This window comes from Orcinus orca, chromosome 10, assembly GCF_937001465.1.
Source record: "Orcinus orca chromosome 10, mOrcOrc1.1, whole genome shotgun sequence".
Classification (NCBI taxonomy): Eukaryota; Metazoa; Chordata; class Mammalia; order Artiodactyla; family Delphinidae; genus Orcinus; species Orcinus orca.
Genome location: NC_064568.1, coordinates 84,679,732 through 84,703,460, shown reverse-complemented (window position 1 = coordinate 84,703,460; position 23,729 = coordinate 84,679,732). Strand labels below are relative to the sequence as shown.

Below are 23,729 nucleotides of genomic sequence, written 5' to 3'. Positions count from 1 at the left end.
CCCCAGGAAAACTCGGTCTTTCTCAAACCGACCGAGGAAGACTCAGATCAATGTCCGGGAGCAACTACCTCCTTGAAACTATTCCCAGAAGGCCTCGGGAAACGCGAAGCCTCTGCAAGCCTGAGATGGTGGCGGGCGGATCACGGAGCACAGAGCAGGGCTTGGTGGACTCGGCTTCTGCGCACGGGGTGCGGATTCTCGGCTCTTGGAGGTCATACCGGGCGGGTCATCTCTTCCCAGAGGCCTTTAGCCGCTTGGCTTCAGGGTGGTTCCGCAGTCGCCTTTAAGCTAAATCTGTAGCCGTTCGTCCGGAGCGGAGTAAGACAGGGACCTTACGCTGCAATGTCAGCCATAGGCCACTTGGTGGGGCCCGAGTGCAGGGCTGAGGACTGAGGCAAAAGGACTGTGAAGACCGCCCCCCTCCTGAACCTCTGACCCCTCCCCATGCCCCCCAGATCACCAAATCTAAAAAATCAAAGCTGATTTTTGTTGTTTTAAATATGAACACTGTAGGCAAATGTATATTGTGCAAACTGATCACAAGTGAATGGGCCTACCTTTCCAGAACTGGCTCAGTCCTGTGCGCCTCATTTGCATCTCTATCCCAGTTTTAGTCCATATGGGCTGCTGTAACAAAAATACCATAGACCAGGTGGCTTAAAGGACAAACATTTATTTCTCACAGTTCCGGAGACTAGTGTCGATTCTCAGTCTGGTGAAAGTTTGCTTCCTGGCTCCCTGTCTCATAGACAACAGTCTTCTCACTGTCCTCAGATGAAGGAAAGGGTGAAAGAGCTCTCTGACATCTCTTTTATGAGGACCTAATCCCACTCATGAGGACTCCATCCTCATGACCGAAAGCCCCCACCTCCAAATACCATCTCATTGGGGACTGAGATGGTCTCAATGTAATTTGGGGGAGAGAGGCACGTTCAGTCTATAGGAATCACCAAAACATCCATTTCCTTTTCTGACTTCAACTATGTTTAGTCAAGTATAAGTTGATATTGACTTTTTGTGCAGGGAGGCCAGTGGCCAATGGGTGATGTTGAAACCAATTATTAAAACATTTTGAAAGGGAATTATCCTGAACTGATCCTTCACATCCGGAAGTGCTGCCCCACCATACAGTCCTGACTGTCAGTTGAGTCTGAAAGAGTCTTCGTAGCCATCAAAGGAGGCATTTTCTAAGATATCTTTTTACCTCCCATTTCTTCCTGAAATTGAGAAAGGAAGTTGACTGAGAAAGACGCTTGGACAAATTTTAAAATCAAAGATGCTTTAAAGAAAATACCAGTCCGCAGGCGTCAATCCAGGAGGAAAGAGAAAGAACATCTCCTGGGGGAATGTTGATGTGTAGAAGAATGTGGTACCATTTAGAACTGAAAAGAATCCCTGACAAAAGTTAAACTCCCAAGGTGGACACAGGGAGGACGGGATGAACAGTGACTGCTTTTGGACGACGTTATTTTAAACAACCTCCTTTTTCTGTCCCCACCTCCACTTGGGGGTGAATTCCTTAGTAGTGTAGAAGTACTAGGAAGAAAATCAAGATCTAGCTGAGAAAAAAACACAAAAATTTCAAAAGAGCTTTTTCATTTGTAAGTGGATTTCACAGTTTTCACCCCAAGATTATTTAATTCTCCAAAGTGTTCTGTTGGAAGAGCTATAAAACCTCCAGAACTGTGCACTGTTTACATGACAAAACTGGGGACAGGAAACTGGAGATTTATAGAGTCACTTCACTCACTTATGAAGTGAGTGAAGGATTTCCCGTGAAAACAACTCCTGGGCACTGTCCGCTGTAAAGAGAACTACACTCTGGTCAAGACAGAAAATAAAAAGAGAGCTATGCTCTTTTCTCTGCAAAAACAAATCAACAAAACAAGACACACACAAAAACAACTTTTAAAGTTGTATTTCTAGACCCAAAGGAGGAAGTTTAAGCTATTTAAATTCTGCTAATTCTTCCACTTCCTTCAGAACATCCTAGAGCAAATCAAGGGCTTTGAAGTCAGGGTGTGAAGATGGTGGGTCTGACCTACTGAGCTGGTCCTGGTTGCTCACAAATGGAAGATCCAATTCAGTGTCTGAAGAACATTCCAGAATCGTTTGATCTTGGATCAGGTGATTCTCCTAGAGACTCCCAGGTCTCCCGTGCCCTGTGTGTCCAGGGCTAGGCTTGGACAGCATTCCAGAACCTTCTTGCCTTTTTGCCTCAGGCTTCCTGAGTGGCTTCAAATCTTATTTGTGTGATTAGCTCCTTCTGAGGCTCCAAGTGAAGCCTCCTTCAGAGTGCTGACTATTGCTGAGTTCCAGAAAGGAAGGGCTAGTCACCATTCCAGAGGAGAACTCTGGTAAGAAAACTTTTCTCCTCCACTTCCTCATTTATACTGTTTTCTTGAGCCTTTATTTGATTTTTTAAATAGGTAACATCTAAAGTCTAATGTGACATGCAGTAAATTTCTTCTTCCTGCTTCCAAAGAATTCCACCTCCTTAGTCTCCAGCCCCTCAACTGGGAACTTTGTTGTGAGTTTACTGATTATCCTTGACAGTTTTTTTTTTTTTGCTTTGTTTTGTTTTTGTAAAATGCATATACAATCTAACACAAATATATCTCCAATAGTATCATTCTATAGAGATTGCTCTGAACCTTGCTTCTACTTTATAGCATATGTATGTACATAGTGATCTTTATCATTTTGTTTTAAATATGCATAGCATTTCACTGTGTAGTTGTGCCATAATTTATCTAATTAATAGTTCTGACTAACTAGGTTTTTCTCAATCTTACTATTACAGTTAATGCTGCAGAGAATAAGCTAGAACACAATATAATTTCTCATGTGTTCAAGTCTATGTTTTACATTTGTGGAAATGCTGTATCAAAGAGTATATGCATTTGAAATATTGGTAGATCCTGCCACATTGTCCTCCTAGCAGTAAGGCATAGTATATTTGTGGAGAACACAAATGAGCAGAATCGTAGACACACTTAATACAACTCTTACTTCATTCAATGCCAAGTATGAAGCTAAACCAGGCAATCCATGAAGACTGTAGAAAATTTTAGAAAATCAAGGATTCTTGTGATGCTGGAATATTGCCTTCTCTCAAGGAGGTGAGACTTCGCAGCCTGGAGCCTGGCAGGATGGGGACAAGTTGGATGAGGCTGAGCGGAGAGATCTGATGAGGGGACTTGAGGAGTGATCTCCTTTTACGTACTGCTTAAAGTAAACATGCCAAATAAGCAAGGATGGCCAGAATTGGTAAGCAGGATTATAAATCAGGGACCTGTATGGTCTTTTTAGATCCCTAAATAGGAGCTAGCGATCCAAGCTGTGATGGCCGAGTGGTTAAGGCGTTGGACTCGAAATCCAATGGGGTTTCCCCGCGCAGGTTCAAATCCTGCTCACAGCGTTTCTTAGTGCTTTTCCACTCAAATTACGAAATGACTTTCTCAGTGTGGTTCTCAATCTTCGTCTTATTACATAAACAAACTGAGGAGTAAGGAGGCAGCTTTCCGTCCCGTCCCTAGTACACTCTCAGTATTTTGGCTCTTCCATCCTCCCCTAAACTGGGCGGGCACCTGTGAATCACTTGAGCGCGGGGGCGGGGCTTCCTTCAGCCCAACTATCTGCAGCTACCCCTCAGTACCCGGGAAGCCTGAGACTTAGTGAACGCTCAAAACAGCTGCTTGTTTTGTATCCATTCTGTTAAATCTAAAAGTAGCAGCAGGTCCCAAAGGCAAAGAGAAACAAGAAATTCTGTTTTAAAAAATCTGTAATAGAATTCCCCGCTCTGTTAATGGCGATGCAGGTAGCTTCCTTAAAGAGTTCTCTGGTATTTAAACAAAACAAAACAAAACAAAACAAAACAAAACAGTCTAGTGAGAACCATGAAGGTCTAGGATCATAAATATGTGTGTGTGTGTGTGTGTGTGTGTGTGTGTGTGTGAGCGCTCTTTAAAACATTGTGCTATAGAAATGAGGAAACCGAGTCAAAGAGAAGATACACAACTTGCGCCAACGCAATAAATCTAACGAGGGAAGAGTACGGATAAAGGCTGTGGGCACCGTGACTGCACTCGGACCCAAACTATTGTACTTCTCGCTCAAAGAACTGCCCTCACTTATAAACACTTTTCTATCTCCACATACCTATTTCGCCTACATTGAGCCCTTAAATATAGCTAGCCAATTTATGTAATGATACTGGTATTCTCTAATTTTATAATTATATTAACTCTGAACTTCTAAGTTCCTATATGAATTTGGTTCTTAAAGTGTTTACCTTTATTAAATTATTACCCCCATTTCGCCTAATTTGGGAGGGTGGGTGTTTCGGAATGTTTTTCTGCTGCTTAGAGTCTGAAATTATTTCCTGTGTAAAGAGTTTCAGCTCTTTGGAGAGTGAGATTGAAAAATATGATGAATACCTCAAGAATGTGTTTTATTCCACTTTCTCTTTCACTATATCAAAATTGAAAATTAAATGGATCACTAATTTTTGACCCATGCTCAACATCAGTAAGTGCCAAAGGAAAATGAAATGACTTGATGAATGGACAGATGGACCGACTGTTAAAGAAGCGTTCATAAGTAGAAACAATACAGACAATCACGCACATAAATGGGGGGGAAATGCTAACCACAGTCGTTCTATCACATACATGATGCTCCAAGGCAGAAAATTCTTTCATAATTATAAATATTTTAAGTGAATGTAACTTATACAAATTGACCCCGAAGATAACCAATCAGTTTTAGTAGAATGCATAGGTCTTTCTTGTACAACTAACTTCCATCTGTATCATGAATCAACCGTTTTCTCAATGATTCTAGTGAATAATGAGTAATAGAGAGGTTTATGACAAGGGGGGCCAGTGGCGCAATGGATAACGCGTCTGACCACGGATCAGAAGATTCTAGGTTCGACTCCTGACTGGCTCGACGTGCCCTTGTCTTTTAGGAAAAAATATGTCTCTGTGTACATTTTTCAAATTGATAACAAATTCTTAACGTCCTTCGATCTGGTTCTTCGCCTTGCATGGTGCCCGCCACACAGTGCAATTTTGGCTGTCCGTTAAGTCTGAATGGATGCGTAAGTTGTCTCTCTTCTGAAATGTCCTTTTAATCTCGTTTCTTTTAATGATACTGAGAAGGGGAGTTGACAGAAAGGTCTTTAGAAAGACAACTTTAAAAAATTAAATACGGAATATTATTTGACCATAAAAAGGAATGAATTTCTGATACATGCTACAACATGAATGAAACTTGAAGACTTCACGTTAAATGAAAGAAGCCAGACACAAAAAGCCTTATGTTGTGTGATTCCATTTATATGAAATGTCCGGAATAGGCAAATCCATAGCGGCAGTAGTAGTTGCCGAGGGCTGGGGAAAGGGTACAGAGCTGGTTTGCGGGTGATGGAAATGTTTTGAAACTCGATAATGGCGATGGTTGCACAACTCTGGGAATATACTCAAAAACACTGAATTGTACACTTTTATGTGAATATTATAGACTGTGAAGTATATCTTAGTTTTTAAAGATCAAAGAAGTGTCAAAGAAAAGAAACAAAGTCTGACCAGTATTTTCTTCATTAATTTTTCCCCCGTTGGGCAGGGCTCTCACTCTTCAGGCTCTTCCCCTGCACACTTTCTGTCTCTGAGCATCGGTCCTAGAGGAAAAAGAAGGGACATCAGCTGGAGAAACTGAAGCAGGAAAGCCGCTTCTGTGGACAAACGAAATCATAGCGTCCCCCTTAGGCCCTCAATTCAGCGATCTTGGCAAAGATCTGCCCTGACACCCGAGAAAGCTATTCAGACTTTTATCTCCCCGCGCAGCTCCGGATCTCAACTAGAAGAGCGCGGCAGCCTCACCGCCGAAGACAGAGACTAAGAAAGTGTTCCGAGTTGTAAGCGATCCTAGACAAATTTAAACAGACAAGAAGAGGGCGACGGTGTCAAAGGAGAAGAGGAAAGTGGCAGTTTGGGGGTGGTGTCTCTTTCAACAGCTGGATCTCCTTTCTAGGTCTTCCTGGGGTGTGACTTCAGACGCTTGGGGCCGAGTGGAGGAGCCTGGGAAGGAAATCAAGGTGAAGCTGGGAAAGGAACAAAAACATGCAAAGGAGACTTTCATTTGTTGGTATTCATGTATTTATCTTACAAAAGTTGATTGACTCTGGACAATGTGCGTTGTGAGGGGTGCCGGCAACCGAAAGAATGAACCTGCCACGCGTCTAGACCTCGTTTGATACCTCATCTGTTGGGCTGTTACCGAATTAAAAGGGGAGCGGGGTGGGGAGAGAAGAAAGGTCCAAAGGATTTGGAACTTCCTGATGTAAATACTTCTCAAATCTTAGCGCGGAGAAGAATCGCTAAGAAAAAGTATTAAGCCCAGTTTTCTAGGCTTCACCGCCCTCCCTCCCAGAGATTCTATATTGGTACTAGGATGCAGCCCATGAATTTTTAGCAAGGTGATGCTTCTGCTGCTATTCCGCCGACCATACTTTAAGCAGTACTGGACTAGTGCGTTGTATTTTATTACTCACTTTTTCCAGCTAACATCAACAGGGAACTTCCACGGTAGAAGAAAAAAAAAATAGAACATCTATATGGAGACGCTCACAACTTTAGTATTATTCCACTAGGCTTTAACCAACAAAGGTAACCGACTTTTCTACTCTCAAGATTTTTGGTTTGTTTTTCTCTTTTATAAACGTGTTTCATTGAATACTTTTTTTTGGTGGTGGTGGTGGTGGAGGCTTGTTTTAGAAAAAAGTCCGTTTCAACCTCCCTCTCAAATAAACAAAAAGACCTTTCTTTGATATAATAATCAAATCACTCTTGGACTTAAAGGAGATAAGCTAGGTTTTTTCAAAACTCTGCATATCGGGAACCTTCCTGCCCCCCCCAAAAAAATCTACAGAGATTATACTGTGAAGTGAGTATTTTTTCCTTTCCCCCAGAATGTTGTGGAAGTGCCCTGTCCAAAACAATAGCCATTAACACATGTTTCTAAAATTTAGTTTTTTAAAAAAAGAATGTACAATATCTCATTAATTTTTTATTGATTGCATGTTGAAATGATAATATTAGGAGTTAAAACATTAAAATTAATTCCACTTGTTTATTTCTACTTCTTAAAATATGACTACTAGAAAAATTAAACTTACTTATTATGTGATATTATTTGTTAACTCTCACATCTTCTTGCGGTTATTGATGTAGCAACATCAGTAAAGTGTAATCAGTTTGCCAAGGATGTGGTTCTTTGAAGCAGACGCCATGGCAGTGTCATATTCCAAAGAATTTGTTTGTTCTTTACTTCAAAAAATATCTGTATTCTTCTCCAAACGCAATTCTTAGTATGTGAAAATGAAAACTTTCTCACACTATATTTCTTTACTGTTTTTCTTTTTCTGTTCAAGAGGGCTCTGTGGGTTGGCTGGTTGAAGAGCGTGCTTAGTAAACAAAAGATCCTGGATTGCAATTTGGTGGAGCTGTGTCCATAGGTTTCATAATTTTGAAAAGTGTTAGCCCTCATTTTGTTGAACACAGTTTGGGGAATTGATCCTTGATCAAACCCGAGTTGTTCAATTGCTGTATGATGTGGAGAACTAAGAGCCTGATGTTTACTTTATAGATGCGGTTTCTGAAGGTGGCAGGCACTGGAAGTTTTCAAAGAAAAGAGGGAAAGACTGGATGGAGTATGTAAAAAGTTGCATGAAAAATCATTCCACACATGGCATGAATGAAGCACTGTAAATTATTATTTGGACACCAAACAGTTCAGAATTCTCATCAGATGACAATGCCCCTCTCATATGCAATGAGATTAACAGTGATTTGCTTTGCACATCATTGAATATTTTGTCTTTAATCAGTGACTTTACCATCTGAGAGTTTGCAATGAGAGCTACAGCAGTTACTGGAAACCACTGTTTTTTATTTTGTATGATCCCCACAAACAGTGTTAATTCTATTTTGCATCCTGGAATATTTACCACACATGATGTGGTCAATAAATATTTGTGAATGGATTTGTGAATATCCAGTTTCTTTTCTCTACTATTTTGGAAGTCAGTAGCATGGAGCTGGATGCTGGAGATGCTGACGGCTGCAGGAGCTCCTGGAACCAGAAAGCAAAACTCTTTCCTCCTACTGTGTCTCTCCTGCACCCTCTACTGACAAAATTTCGGTGCCAGCTGGCACAAGAAAATAAATGTTTAAAAGGCCCAGAACCCTTTTCAAACAGTAGTCTAAAAGGGTGAATGTGTGGCTGAGAAGTGCGTTAGAAAAAAAACCTGTTTTTCCTCCTGTGTGTCTCCTTCACTACTCACACAAGAACACTTTGCTTCTGACACTTCTGGCCACCAACTACATGGGAGTTTTCCCCCCACCAAGCAATTCTACAGCACTAGCTGAGTGTCCTACAGTTTAACTCAATTCTGACACTATTTATCTGGAGATAGCATCAGATCCCACAGGTTACGGGCTTAGTCCCTCGAGACCGCACCCATTTCAGATGCCAATGGAAAGTAGTAGGTCCCCACGTTACCCCAACACATAAACAGATGACACATTTCAGTAGATCGTTGCAAACTAAAAGTCCAATAAATATGTTAAATTTAAACACACACACACAGTAAGACTAACTAGTCTACTAGTTAGTCTATCAAATGCCTTTGATAGACTAACTAGTAGACTCTATAGAGCTGAGAAAAGAAGTGATAAACTTGAAGGTAGGCCTAAAAACTACCCAAGCTGAAACACCAAGAAAAAAAAGAAAAAAAGAGCATTGAAGAATTATTGATTAATATATTTGTAATCAGAATCCCAGGAGGTGAAGAGAAAAGAACAGAAAAAATATTTGAAGAGTTAGTGGCCGAGTATTTTCCCAAGATAATGAAATACAGATATCCTTCACTTTTCAAAAGTTCACTTTTCTGCCACTTCATTTTTAGGAAAGACCTACGTTTGTACCCGTTTTGTAGAAAGCCATTATAGAGGCAGCGTGCATCAGGAGCAGCAAGGGTGGGACCACCAAGCTCCTCCCCCAGGAACTACAGTCAGCATCTCAGCATCAAGCCGCTATAGCTTTGAACTGTGTCTGTGAGCATCTGTGCTTTACCTACATTTATTTTGTGCATCCATGTGCAAGAAGTGTCCTAAGGTAACTGCTTCTTCACTTCATACCAATTCAGCTTGTGAAAGGTTTTATAGGAATGCTCTACTTTCCGATAGCAGAGGAAACCTGTACATCAAACCTCAGCTCCAAGGTCAGAGAATTCCAATCTATCTATCTATCTATCACCTATCTATCTATCAATCAATCTATCTATCTAAAACAGCAGACTTATCAGAAATTAGGTATACCAGAAGATAACGGAATGACATTTTAAAGTGATGAGAGGCTAAAAAAAAAGAAATTAAAAAAAAAATCTGTTAACCCAAGCAAAAAATATTTTCCAAAAGTGAAGAAATAAAGGTCTTTCCAGACAAACAAAAACTGAATAGTGCATTACTATCAGACCTGAAAAATAGGAAATGTTATAAGATGGACTTCAGGAAAAAGGAATACAAAAGAATGAATATCCATTTCTGTACATATAATGGAGGTACATATAAGGAATACTTTTTCCCAATTTTCACTCTAAAAATGATAGACTGTATTAAGCAAAAGTAGTAGTGATGTATTGTACAGTTACAGCATATATGAAAGCAAAATCTATGACAATAACACACACTATAGGAGGGAGTATATTATTACAAGCTTCTTACACTGCACTGGAAGCAGCATAACATTATTTGAAGGTGGACTTTGATTATTTGTAGCTGTATATAGAAAACCCTAGGGAAACAACTAATGATTTTTTTAGACATACAAATGATAAGGCAATGCTGGAGATATCATCAAATCATGTAAAATACTCATATATTTCAAAGACAGGAAGAAGATAAAAGAAAGGAACAAAGGACAAAAGGAACACATAGAAAACAACTAAGTTAGCGGATTTTGATACAAACATGTCAATATTTGCGTTACATCTAAACTATCTAAATCACCCAATTATAGATAGATCCTATCAGATTGGATAAAAGAAGTTCAGCGACATCTACATGCTGGACTATTTTCCAACTTTGTACAAGGAATTTTCATTTTCAGGTAAGACATCCGCTAAAAAGGAGTTACCGGGAGTGGGGTTCGAACCCACGCGGACACACGTCCATTGGATCTTAAGTCCAACGCCTTAACCACTCGGCCATCCCGGTGCCCTGAACCAGGCCTAACATGTCAAGTATTACTGGGTTAAAATTAATAAGACTTCCTAGTCCCTGGATTATGAATAATTTTACACACGTGAAATCTGGGACCAAGCTTTAAAGAGAGAAAACAAATCCTTGTAATGTTTCTTGGAAAAAACTAATGAAAACGTTTATTTTCACTAGTTTATTAGTTTATCTAATCACAAGTTTGTGCCACGCTTTAACCAGCGTTAGGGAAACACTGAACCACCCCTGATCTTATGGACTTACATTAAGATGAGGAATATTATGACAAAAAAAAAAAAAAAAAAGCACATGATGCTGCAGGAATACATACTTTTCCCGACCCAACTCACTATGTTCAAGAGAAGACACTTCTTTTAGTGGATCTGGAAAGAAAAACCAAAGAGGAAAGGAAGTGGTATAACAGAGGTGGTGAGAATGCAGCCTCATGAACCATGTCTCAAGACTCTACAAAGGTGGAACGTACATGTTTTATTACTCACTACAGAACACTGTTTTGCCCCATTCCAAACCCACTGAATCTAATTGTCCAGGTAAGGGCTTCAGGTTTGGAATCAGAGGACAGTTAATATCGAAACAAGTTCCTCTTGGAGTACATTTGGAAAACCCTAGTGCAAGCATATGGAATTTGGAATTTGAATACAGGACATTGGTTTTAATAAGGAAGTATTTTAAACAGAAGTTCTAACTCTCCACTAATGAAATTTCTTTCCTGAGTACTTACTATGTGCTAAGTGCTGAGCCAGGTGTACATAATCTACCAGGTCAGTAAGACGCTGCCAGACACTTCGGGGTTGGGGTACTGGGTTGTTTAAGAACTCATTAAAACAGGTTTCAGATGGGTATTTGGGGAGTTGTGTTGAAAGTCTGTGAAGGATTCTGGAACCAGAGATGAAATTAAATCCTGAAGTAGGGTTTGGAATAGAAGTAATTTATAAACATCATAAAACATCTATTGCAAGCCACAAAAATAAATAAATACAGTCACCACTTGGTATCTGCATCTGAAGGGATTGTTTCCTGAAACCCCCTCAGATACCAAAATTTGTGGCTGATTAAGTTCCTTACAGTCGGCCCTCCCTATCTATGGGTTCTGCATCCCATACAATAATATGAGATAATATGTATATTATCTCATATATATATATAATATGAGATAATATGATAATAGGATTGTGTCAGCTGTAACATACAAGCACAAAAAGTCCAAGGGCAACTCTCCTCAAGCTTAAAACCATTGATGCAGAAGGAGTCCATCCCTTGTTGGCAATGCACAATGCTTACTGAGTTCAAAAACCTATGTCCTCCATTGCCTTATAAAACCAGGAGAAAGGAATATGTCACTCATTTCATTGGTCCATCCAGTGCCAGGTTCTGTCTCTGGCCTTTTAGATACTATGTGCTAATGAGCAAAGACATGGCCTGAGAGATTCTTGCCTTTGCATATTGGGAGAAATCCAGGCCTGTCAATGTCTGGGTCAGAGCTGAATTGGGAGGGGTGAGTAGTGGGTGCAAGAAAGGGCATATCAGGGAAAGGAGTCCCCATACATAGACATACACAAGAGTTTTTCTATTGTTCTGTTATTGTAATTCTTTTTTGGTCAGTATTTTTATTGAGGTATAATTGACATAAACCTTATATTAATTTCAGGTATAAAATGTAATGATTTGATATTTGTATATACTACAAAATGATCACCACAATAAGTCTAGTTAACATCCATCACTATACATTGTTACATATTTCTTTGTGTGATGAAAACTTTTAGGATTTATTCTCTTAGCAACTTTCAAATATTCAACACAGTGCTATTAACTATTTTACCGTGGTGTACCTTACATCCCCATAACTTATTTTATAACTGGAAATTTGTACCTTTTGGCCCCTTTCATTCATTTAGCCCATCCCCCAACCCCTGCCTCTGGCAACCGCCAAACTCTTCTCTGTGTCTGTGAACTTGATTTTGATTTTGTTTTTTAGATTCCACATGTAAGTGAGATCATGCAGAATTTGTCTGTTTCTGTCTCACTTATTTTCTCTTAGCATAATGCCCTCAAGGTCATTAAAAATTAATGAAAAGTCATTAATAATAAAAATCAGTGTTTTTATTATACATTACTTGGATATTTAAACAACTAACTTTGCTTTATGCCAAAGTAAAATATTGAGAACACATACTAATCACAAACTTAGGAAAAGACTGATTGTCCTGTAGCAGTGGTGACAAGTAGCCACCAGACCTGAATTTAAACCAATTCAATCTACCCATGACAATTGTTTTGTGAACATACTTTTGCATGACAACCAATCACTGTCAACCCCTGCTTTCTGAAAGTGAGCCAGCCAGGGATGCACTCACTCCAATAAACATACCTTTGAGTGCCAACCAAACAACAGCAGTTCCTCCCAATAACCATGCTTCCATAGAATATGTCAACCCGCTTAGCCTCCGAAAGCCTATCTTAAGCCCCCTCCCAGAAAACATCAGCCATAAGCTCTTTCAAAGGGACTGTGCCTACCAACATCGCTCCCTCCTTAAATGAACTTTGGTTTTGTATTTCAAGTATTGAGTGATGAAAATGCACCTTTGTCAAACATGAAATATCTAAATTTCACTTCTTGCTGGAACTATGTTTGCTGGGTGGGGGGGGGGGGGGGGCGGGGAAAGCGGGGGGTGGTGACAAGGAAGATAGGTGCCATTGCTGAAGAACAAATTAAGTCAACATTTAATCCCAATTTTATGTCTGCGAGGTTATTTCCAATTTGATAGGTGCCTGCAAGAAGATTATTTAGTAACTGAAGAGCCAAAAACACGTACTGGCCAGTACGGGGATCGAACCCGCGACCTTGGCGTTATTAGCACCACGCTCTAACCGACTGAGCTAACCGGCCACGTGGGGCACGGTTGTCGCTTTTCATATAAAATAACAGGTTTCACATTCTTGTGCCCACCTAGAACTAAATGATACGTCCACAAATTGGACAACCTAGAAGAAATAGATTCCTAGAAATATACAACCTACCGACACTGAATCATGATGAAACAGAAAATCTGAACAGTCCTATTACTAACAAGGAGATTGAATCAGTAACCAAAAACCTCCCAACAAACAAATGTCTAGGACCAGGCGGCTTCGCTGGTAAATTCTACCAAACATTCAAAGAATTAAGACCAGTCCTTCTCAAACTCATCCAAAAAGTAGAAGAGGGGGAGGCTCTTCCAAACACATTTTACCAGGCAAGCATTACCCTGAAACCAAACCCAGACAAGGTTGCCACCTCACATATTGCAATATGGGGAAGTCATTGTGACTTATACATGATTTGGTGTGAACTTTATGCTAACTAGAACAGCCTATCTTGTGACCCATCAAACATACCTTGTACATCTGCTTTAACCATTGAAAAGGGTGCATTGTCCAGAAGTAAAATATGTCCGTTTTGAAGATAGAGATAAAGCTAAGAGGACTGTTGATAGTCCAAGTCAGAGATGATGGTGGCTAGAAGAAAGTGAGAGCGCTGGAGGTGGGGAGAAGTTGTTGGATTCTGGATAAATTTTTAGAGTAGAACCAGCAACATTAGTTGATGGATTAGTCATTCACTCAACAAACATTTATTGATTGCCCACTATGTACACTGTAGTAAGGACCCAACATTTAGCAATGGACAAAAGAGATGAAAATCCGTAGCCCCATGGAGCTTACCTTCTAGTCTGGGAGACAGATGATGAACCATATAAATAAATAAAATATGTATACTTCTGATAGTGATGTTGCTATGAAGAAGAGTAAAGAATAAAGGAGACCTACAGGTTTGACAATTTATAAAGAGCTGACCATGGAAGACCTATCTGACCTTTGAATAGAGATCTGGCTGAGGTGAGGGAGCACGACATGAGGGTTTATGGAGAAAGAGGAATCCACAGTGAGAACAGCAGGAGCAAGCCTGAGATACTCAAAGTGTTCTAAGGACTCTAAGGAACGTGGTGAGATTGTGAGTCAGAGGGTTGGTGGGGGGGTTGATGATGGGCAGAAAAAGGGGGACACTAGAAAATAGACATGGCGAGACTAAACGAGAGAGAGACTGAAATAGAGAGAAGACTGAAAGAGAAGCGAGAAACAAAGAGAGGGACAGACTGAGTGTTGGGGCAACTGAGGGGGACGGAAAGTGTGCTGAGGGCAGAGAGAGGAAGAGGGGGTCCTGAGGTAGAAAGAAGTGGTGACTGAAGGAAAGAAGAGACTGAGGCACAGGCAGGGAGACTGAGGGCCTGTGGGGAGGGAGATCAGGGGGCAAGAGAGGAGAAAATCGGGAGCAGAGAGAGAAGTAATTGGATATCCAGGGGCCACACCAGCAGGCCTCTATATACAGACTCTGGCGTCCCTGCCTCGCTTTAGTGGTTCCAACAGAAGCTTGACCTGTCCCAGGACAGGAGTCTGGAAAGAAAGCTGAGCTCCTGATCAAAGACTATAAATTTAAAGGCCAGCCCTGGGAACGTTAGATGAAGTCGAGTGAGCGGGGAGAACACAGCACCTAGAGCCCTTGCACAGAGGACTGGACACCATGGCCATTGGGCCTGTCCCGTGGCTGGGCCCTTTGCTCCTGGTTTCCCTCTGGGGGTCCTCAGCTCCAGGTAGGAGGATCCTGAGTGTCAGGCAGGGGGTCCTAAGGGGGCCTGGCCTGACTCTTTCCCCTCCATGTCCCACAGCTTCCCTCCTTAGGCGCCTAGGTGAGCACATTCAGCGGTTTCAGGAGAGCTCTGGCCTGGGCCTGAGCCTGGACCCAGGAGGTGTGGCCCTCCCAAAAGAGGGGTGGCTGGAGCAACCACTGGACCCCTTCAATGCCTCCGACAGACGATCCTTCCTGCAGGTGAGGCCCGGAGAGGGGGAGACCACTGTGTCCCCTGCCCCCCTCCTTAGTCTCCCTACCCTGCCCCTTGGTCTCTGCTTTCCGTTCCTATCTCTACACCTCTGTCTCCCCATCCCTCTCCCCCTCAGTCTTATCCAATGCCTGCTGTCAGAATCCCTTCTGGCCCTTTAGTCTAGCCCCTCTGTTTTTTTGATTTGCCCTCTAACCCCTAATCTCCCCTTCTTTTCTTCAGCCTCCCACTTTTTTTGTCCCGCAGGTCCTGTCCTTCAGTCTTTCCTTTTCCCGTCATTCACTCTCACTCCCCCACTGCCCCTCAACACCTCCCCCACATCCTTCGGATTACACACTAAACCCACCACCAAGTCTCAGTATGGAGCAAAAATCTGGACCATCTTTGTAACCAGACCTGGCTAACAATAGGCACTTGAAGGTATCTACTGAATGAATGAACAGATTCACCATTTTTCACACCTACTCTATCCACAGTCTCCAGAGGTCATCTCACGTAGACCCTATTCCTAAATCCATCTGCATTCATTACTTATTCTACAATTATTATTTCAATATATTGCAAGTGCCTACCAAGTGCTAGCCACTATTCTTGACCCTGGGGATATAAGAGTGAAAAAGCTGACAAAAATATCTGCTCTTGTAGATATTACATTCTAGAGGAGGAGACAAAGAGGAGAGAAATGAACACGTAAAAAACAAGCCTATTTCAGATACTATAGGTATACAGAGATCCATTAGGGAGAGAGACTGGAGCGAACAGGGAATAAAGAACAGGTCAGAACTCTCACAAACCCATTTCTTCTTCCCCATCCTACCTCTTAGCGGTATTGGGTAAATGACCAACATTGGACCAGCCAGGATGGGCCTGTATTCCTGCATCTGGGGGGCGAAGGCAGCCTTGGGCCTGGCTCAGTGATGAGAGGTAAGATGCAAGGGTGAGGAAAGACATAGATGAGTAGCTGGTGGAGGCCAGGAAGGGGAGTTGCATATTGCAGTGCTATGAGGTCTGAGGGTTGCAGGAGTTGACACCCACTTCACACACACCCCCTCTGGACTCTTCACAGGGCACCCTGCAACCCTGGCCCCAGTCTGGGGGGCCCTGGTGATAGGTCTGGAACATAGATTTTATGGCCTGAGTATACCCGCTGAGGGGCTCGACGTGGCCCAGCTCCGCTTCTTGTCCAGCCGCCATGCGTGAGTAGGGGTAGGGAAAGTGTTTGGGGTCATGGGACTGAGGATGTCTGTGTTTTGGCATCTCTGCATCTGTGTCTCTCTCCTCCACTGCCCAAAGTTGACCTCTGAGTCTCTGGTCCCATGTTTTTGTCTCTGTCTTTCAGTGTCCTGTTCTTTCTTTCCCCATCTCTGGGTCTCTCTCCTTCCCTTTCCCCCAACGCCCCCTTCCACTGTATTCTTATGTTTTGCTGTCTCACTATGGCCTGTTGGTCCAGACCACCAGCATCTCTTACCTGGATGACACAGCCTCCTCACTGGTCTCCTTGTTTCTGCCCTTGATCCCTCCAGTCTATTCTCCAGATGAAGCAGAGTGCTCATTAGAGCATAAACCAGATCACCTCTCTCCCGGCTCAAACACTGCACATATCTCTCATCACACTCAGAGTAAAGACAAAAGCTTTGCAATGGCCAAAAGGTCTGATTGGCTCTGGCTCCCCAGTTAACTCTCTGATCTCTCCTACAGGCTAGATTTTCACCCAAACTGCCTTGGAGGTTTTCCCTCTCCCACCTAGTCTGGAAGAGAATGGTGGAGGCTTTCCAGATGGGTCTCCCCTGACCTAGGCACTCATGAAGAAATGAGTTTGTGGGCATGCAGAGTCCTCAGAAATACCTCATGAGAAAAGAGCCCTAGCTTCTGGCCAGACTCCCTCCATTCTCCATTCTCGCCTATACAATGGGGGAATCTTCAGGGATTCCCGGTGTTGGGGACTGACCCAGCCTCCCCTCTGACCCTAGGCTGGCCGATGTGGTCTCTGCCCGCCTCGCACTCTCCCGCCTCTTCAACGTCTCCTTCTCCAGCCCCTGGCTCTGCTTCGGAGGCTCCTATGCCGGCTCCCTGGCTGCCTGGGCCAGGCTGAAGGTCCCGGGACTCCTCTGGGAGGACTGGGGGGAGGGAACTTGGACTCCGGGGTCCCCAACTCAGATAATAGAATACCTGCCCACCACACTCCCTCCTCCCACACTCTCCTTTCCGCCCAGAAGAGCTTCCTACAATCTGCCTTCACGGGAGTCCCATGTATAGAAGGTAGGGACTTGCCTAAGATCACACAACGAGTGAGTGACACAGGGGCGGGAAGATATGGGATCCCAGTCCCTAAGCCCCCAGGCTGACAACTTCTCCTCCCTCAGTTTCCCCATCTCATTTTCGCCTCCGTCGCCTCTTCCGCTCCGGTGCGGGCCATACTGGATTTCTCCGAGTATAATGACGTAAGGATGGCGGGCGGTGGGTCCGGGTGGGGAGGAGGGCCTCAGTGGTCGGAGTCACCTGATACTCTCCGGCGGTCGGACTTTAGGTGGTGTCTAGAAGCCTAATGAACACTGCGATTGGCGGATCCCTGGAGGTAGGATGTGGGGCCCAGTCCAAGGGGGATAGGGAGAGAGAAGAGGCCTTGAGGATGGGGGCCAAAAGAAAAGGTTGAAGCTTGCAAGGTGTCGGGGTCTGAGGGACTTGGGAGCCCCGAGAGGTGGGTGGATTTGGGAAGAAGGCGGGAGCTGAAGATGGGTCCGGGTACCAAGAAAGGAGGAGACCCAACAGGGGCGGGGCTGATACGGAGGCGGGGCCTGGGGACAGACGACCCTATCAGGAGGCTGTTCCACTGTGGGGCGGGGCCTGGGGGACGACCCGGAGGAGGAGCCGGAAGAGGGCGGGGCTTCGGGTCTGAGTGGAGTTCAACAGACCCCGGGATGAATCTGGCGCCGGGAAAGTGGGGAGCCCAGGGAGGATGCAGGTCGTGGAAAGGGAAAGGCCGGGGCCCGGGTCCGAGTCTTCGCCAACGCTGCCTCTCGTTCTCAACAGTGCCGGGCTGCTGCGTCCGCAGCCTTTGCGGAGGTGGAGCGACGGCTGCGCGCGGGCCGCTCGGCTCAGGCAGCGCTGCGAGCGGAGCTGGGCGCATGTGGGTCCCTGGGGCGCGCTGCGGACCAGGCAGAGCTGCTGGAGGCGCTCCAGGCACTCGTGGGAGGGGCAGTGCAGTACGACGGGCAAGCGGGAGCGCCGCTGAGTGTGCGACAGCTCTGCGGACTCCTCCTCGGGGACAGGGGCAACTGCAGCAGCCCTGCGCCCTACCGCGGGCTTCGTCGGGCAGTGCAGGTGAGCACCCCTGAGTACCGCCAGGCGTCGGCAGACAAGGGTTCCTGCTCCACCTCCGCTGTGTGATCTTCGTCAAGCGTAAAGCCTTCTGCACCTTAGTTTCCTCATCTGTAAAATGGGTATGACATCTCATAGGGACCTCGGAGGTGAAATGAAGTAGGGGCATGGAAAACACTCAACAGGGAGCCTGGCACACCGTATGCAAATGTTAACGACTATGCTTACTACCTAGCTTGCCTACCTTGTTCTGGCCTCTTCCTGGAGCCTGCAACAGCGTCTAGCACACAGCAAGCTCTCAATTAGTATTTATAGAATGAAAAACGGTAGCCCTGGGGACACAGTTCTCCTAGAGACCGGGCTCCCAGCCTCGGAATCCACAGCTACAATCCAGCTGTCACTTTTCCAGCGTTTTCTGCACCAAGTACTGTGCAGTGTGCTTCACATTTATTATTTCATTGAATTCTCACAATAGTTCGAGGTAGGCACAGCTGAGGAAACTGAGATCTAAGATATTCTCACATGTCCAAGATCTCACAGGTAAGATGTTCTTGGTCATCTAGTACCTTAATCTCTAACCCACAGGGACCTAGGTCCCCACCACCTCTGACGACTGAATCCCAGGAGAACTCAGGGACTCACTCTTCTGACTTCTGACTTTTGACTTGTAGGGATCTATGGCTCCATGCCCTGGCTTGATGGGGGGAAGGGAGGAACGTATGTATGTATTTATGTATGTATATATGTATATTGTCCCCTAGGTTGTCACACACAGCCTGGGTCAGAAGTGTTTAAGCTTTTCTCGAGCAGAGACAGTGGCACAGCTGAAGGTCACAGAAACCCAAGTGGCCGGCGTTGGCGACCGGCAGTGGTTGTACCAGACCTGTACCGAGTTTGGCTACTGTGAGTGACTGGCCTAACCCTCACCCCCAAAACATACCTTCTGTGCTATGCCCAGACAAGTCATCTAACAGGTAGTCTGGACTCGTTTTCATTTCCATAGGACAACTAGCCGGACTGCTGGGCCTCGTTTAACCTGCAGGTGTGGGGTGTGGGGTGAACAGCCGTACTAGAGTGTGCACGTGTGCTTGGCCCTCACGTACCTTCTCGCTCACACACTTAGCCCTCAACATGAGTGATCGTCCCTTCAATCTTCTCTTCATCTGTGTGCCTGTCCCAGGAATGGCCCTACCCTCTCCAGTTACCAGGCTAGAAACCCTAACAGTGCTTTGCATGCCTCCTTCCCATCAACCCCATAGCTTGTCATCACTGAGTCTTGCCCACTCTTTATCCTGGACAACTCTGCAGTTCACCCAACCCCTTTCTCTTCCCACCTCTGCTGTCCTGGTAGGGACCCCCATGCTCTCCTGCCTGGATCCCTGACCCAGCCTCTTCTCTGGTCTCTAGGACTTCCCTTCACCCATACAATGCAACTTCCTCACAGGGCTTTGCATATTTTGACACCCATCCCCCCACACCCCCACCCGGCCCCATACACCAATCTTCCTAATCCTCAGACATTTTCTTGGATTACTTATCTTCCCCTCTTCACACAGTTTACTCGTTTTCAACTCTCAACACAAGATATTCCCTCCTCAGGAAGGGAGGCAGATCTCTCAAGATAAGTCTGCCTCCCTGCGCCCCACCCCATTAGCTCCTTGTTCTTCTCCTTAGCACTTTCCACAGTCTTACCATACATTCTTTATTGCCTATCTCCCCTCTGGACTGTGAGTCCTGTGACAGCAAAGCCTGGGGCTGTTTTGTTGTCACTATGTTCCCAATATATTGTTCAACATATATCTGACTACATGGTAGGTGCTCAAATAAATGGTGAAGGAAGGAATGAATTAATGTGAGGCTGAGAAGTTAGATTTACCCTGAAAGCACAGAGGAGCTATGGATATTAAGCAGGGGTCCAATTTGTGCTTTCAGCACTGCAGGCTCCTTCTCACCTCTAGACCTTCGCACATGCGGTTTCCTCTTTTCTTTCTTTGTTTGCCTCACTCCGGCTAATTCCTTAAGGTCTTATCCCTTGCAGGATGCTGTCCCTGAGCCCACTGTGCTCCCTCTGAGACGGCCCCACCCCTACCCCAGGCCTTTGTCCATAACAGCCCTGATCATTCTGGGCCATCACTGTCTGGGGCTGAGTATGTCTCTGACAGGAGCCATGAACTTATTGAAAGGAGGGTCTGGAGCTGTCCTGATCATCAGTGGGGAGAGCTCTGTAAATGATTATTAAAGAGGTAGGGGGCTGGCTATGTACTCCACACTTATGGATACCTCTCTCCACAGATGTCACCTGTGAGGTCCCTGGATGCCCTTTCTCCCAGCTCCCAGCTCTGCCCTCCCAACTAGAGCTATGTGAGCAGGTGTTCGGGTTTTCAGCCTCATCCATAGCCCAGGCTGTGTCGCAGACGAACTCCTACTATGGTGGCCAGACCCCAGGGGCCACCCAAGTGCTGTTTGTTAATGGTGAGCATGCTATCAGAACCTGACTCCTTAGTGTCTACCTGGCCCCAGCTCAACACACCATTCTCTCCTTTCTTTCCAGGGGATATAGACCCCTGGCATGTGCTAAGTATAACACAGCCTTTGGGACCCTCAGAATCAGCCCTTCTCATCCCTAATGCTTCTCATTGCTTGGACATGGCACCTGAGAGACCCTCAGACTCCCCCAGCCTCCGCCTAGCACGCCAGGTAAGCGAGAAAAAGCTCTGGGTGATTTGCACTGTCACTTGCATACTAATTTGCATGTTCCTGCTCTCTACTAGTGCTGGAGTCTGACTGTCCAAATTCTCTCCACCTCGCCACAGAACATCTTCCAGCAGCTGCAGACCTGGCTTGGTCCGGCAAAGAAGAGCCAGGTTAGGGGTGGGGTCTGAGCCCCACATCCTCACCATTCCCCGTGTGGCCACCTCAGTCCTGGATGTATACACTTACTGGACAAGAGAAAGCTTGTTTTGAAAGAGGAAATTCCCAGGAATTCGGATTTAGCACCTGTTCTGCATAAAACTGACTTGTGTCTGCAAACGTCCTCACTCCCAACTAAAAGTGCTTTGTTACAAAGAGTTATGTGAATATAAGTGATTCTCCTCATCGTGAATATTGTTATTTTAAATGTCAAAGAAATATGGCTCTTTATGCTCATCTCCTCCCCCTGCAAATCAGCTTCTGTATCAAATTCTGCTCAGCTCCTGAACTGGGCACCTTGCTTCATGTCTCTCTCTGGACCTCAGACCCTGACCTGTCTCTGCTTCTCACTGTTTGTCTCACTGTGCCCTCCTCCCTCAGCCTCTTCCTGTCTAACTTGTCTCTGTCTCTAATTGTCTCTCAACCTCCTCCTGTTTCTCTGGATATCTTTCTTTCTGTCTTTCTCTGTGTCTTAGTCTGTTTCTGTTTATTTCTCTGTGTCTGTGTCTCTGTCCCTGTCTCCCAGTCAGCATCTCCTCTACTCTCCTCTCTTGCATGCTCGGTCCTTAGTTATCTCCACTGCTCTACTCCTGTCTCTCATTTCTGGTCCCTGTGTCCCTTTAGTCACTTTCTCTCTCACTCTCTCTCTGCCTCTATTTCCCTCTCTTCAGACTTTCTGTCTCTCCTTCGTTATCTTCTCAATATCTCTCTCCCTCAGGCTCTGTTTCTGTCCCTTATGCTCTTCCCCACTGTCTCTATTTCTCTTCCTGTCACTTAATCTTTGTCTTTCTCTGTCTGTCTTTCAGTTTTCCATCTTTTTCACTCACCATCTTTTTCCATAATTAAATGTCACTCTCGGGCATTTCCAGCTTCCAGCCCTAGGGATTTAGGGTTCTGGTCAAACCTTCTTGATGGGGACACCCCCAGGTTCTAAGAGGTTGGGCCCAGTACCAAGGGGTCCGACCCCAGTACTAAGGGTCCCGCTTAGCCTGCTTTAGCACTGCCAAGAGTGCCCTGTTCAGCACTCAGAGCCGCAGCCACCAGGAGCAGGAATTAGCAAGTCAGGGCGACTGAGTGCCTCTGCGAAGCTGGGAAGTGGAGGAGAAGTAAAGACAAGTCAGGACAAGGGTTTGGGGGCTGGGATGGTAACAGAAGCCATAAAGCCCATTCTGTGAGGAATTCACTCCCTGCCTTTCTTGACTCCAAACGCTGAGGAGTAACTTTTTTTTTTTTTCTTCTGAGGATTAATCCCAGCTCACCGGGTGCTGCCCTGTACCACTTACTGCTCTTTAACCACAGCCCCTCATGCTGAGGTCTAGCCTCAGTGTCTCCCTTTATATATTTAGCATGTGCACCATGGTCTGACACACCGTGGGTACTCAGTACCTATTGAGAAATGAAAGAATGAGGTCAACTCTCAACTCTTCACATACTTTTGTTTTTCCTCCTACTTTGCTGGATGCAACTTCTTTCATTCTCCTTTGCAAACTTCTTCTCCATGTATTATTCGAATGGGTTTGGGTTTGGTGCTGGGCTACCTTCCCTTAAGTATTCTCAGAGCTTCCCTACCAATGTGTCTGTGGTACCAGGGCTAGCTCTCAGGTATTCCAGAATATTGATTACCTCAGCCTTTGAGGGTTTTCTCTGGAGGCCCTTCGGCCAGTGAAAAAAGCCGGGGCTGCTCCGCACCTGACAGGTGCAGGTGTTTCTGCCTCTTTCCTCTGAAGTTGCTCAATTTGAGTCTCGACTCTGCCACCCTTCTCAGATCTAGATGTTTCTCTTCCGGTCCAGATAAAGGCCCCTGATTCTGGGGGCGTAGTTCTGCTCCGGGTCAGGGCCAACCACACAGTGCGCGGGGCGGGAGGCATTTCAGGATCACTCCGAGACCGAGGCCGGCGGCAAGAGAGTGCAAGTTCGCAGGTCTCATGTCCTGGGATCTGTCCGAAAGGGTCTCCAGGAGCGCAGTATACCCGCAAGAGGCGCGCGCAGGGGCCGAGTCCTCGGAGCCCTGCTCCGTGGCTGCTCCGTGGCCGCTCCGTGGCCAGTTCCGTGATCTGCCCGCCGCCAAATCTGGCTTGGAGCATCTTCTCGTTGGCCCCCGGTCTTCCCTGGGTAGGAGGAAGGACACCTCACTCCGGGGCTCTGATCGTTTGGGGTCAGAACTGTAAGTTTGAGAGGGGCCCCCAAGAAGTAGAGTTCATTCAGGCCAAATGTTAAGTTTTTCTCTTTTTCTTTTTCCTAACTCCGCGATAGGGGAGAGTGAAATAGGAAGAATGTGATTTTTTTAATGTTAATTTTGGGTTGTTTTGGTTCTTTATGTTCCCTT

At 45.1% G+C, this 23,729-nt stretch overlaps 1 protein-coding gene and 3 non-coding genes across 4 annotated transcripts; 2 read left to right on the top strand and 2 right to left on the bottom strand.

Moving 5' to 3' along the window:
* The first annotated feature begins 3,339 nt into the window (after positions 1-3,339).
* Positions 3,340-3,421, top strand: TRNAS-CGA (transfer RNA serine (anticodon CGA)). The gene has a single exon. It is a non-coding gene; the product is annotated as a tRNA-Ser (tRNA).
* A 6,776-nt stretch (positions 3,422-10,197) lies between these two features.
* On the bottom strand, positions 10,198-10,280 carry TRNAL-UAA (transfer RNA leucine (anticodon UAA)). The gene has a single exon. It is a non-coding gene; the product is annotated as a tRNA-Leu (tRNA).
* A 2,837-nt stretch (positions 10,281-13,117) lies between these two features.
* On the bottom strand, positions 13,118-13,191 carry TRNAI-AAU (transfer RNA isoleucine (anticodon AAU)). The gene has a single exon. It is a non-coding gene; the product is annotated as a tRNA-Ile (tRNA).
* Positions 13,192-14,797: 1,606 nt separating this feature from the next.
* PRSS16 (serine protease 16) lies at positions 14,798-21,560 on the top strand. The gene is made up of 12 exons (XM_004273461.2): positions 14,798-14,929; positions 15,005-15,165; positions 16,000-16,099; positions 16,242-16,371; positions 17,146-17,269; positions 17,539-17,616; positions 17,703-17,750; positions 18,206-18,496; positions 19,255-19,396; positions 20,786-20,965; positions 21,045-21,190; positions 21,307-21,560. The coding sequence occupies exons 1-12, from the start codon at positions 14,860-14,862 to the stop codon at positions 21,373-21,375; spliced, it is 1,539 nt and encodes a 512-aa protein (XP_004273509.1). The 5' UTR covers positions 14,798-14,859; the 3' UTR covers positions 21,376-21,560.
* The last annotated feature ends 2,169 nt before the right edge of the window (positions 21,561-23,729 follow it).

What these genes read in the sequence shown, in the direction of transcription:
- PRSS16 (XM_004273461.2), top strand. Translation starts at nt 14,860, where the DNA reads ATGGCCATTGGGCCTGTCCCGTGGCTGGGCCCTTTGCTCCTGGTTTCC. An exon ending in GCCTGGCTCAGTGATGAGAG is followed by an intron (nt 16,100 to 16,241) that starts GTAAGATGCAAG and finishes GACTCTTCACAG; the next exon opens with GGCACCCTGCAACCCTGGCC. An exon ending in CGATTGGCGGATCCCTGGAG is followed by an intron (nt 17,751 to 18,205) that starts GTAGGATGTGGG and finishes CGTTCTCAACAG; the next exon opens with TGCCGGGCTGCTGCGTCCGC.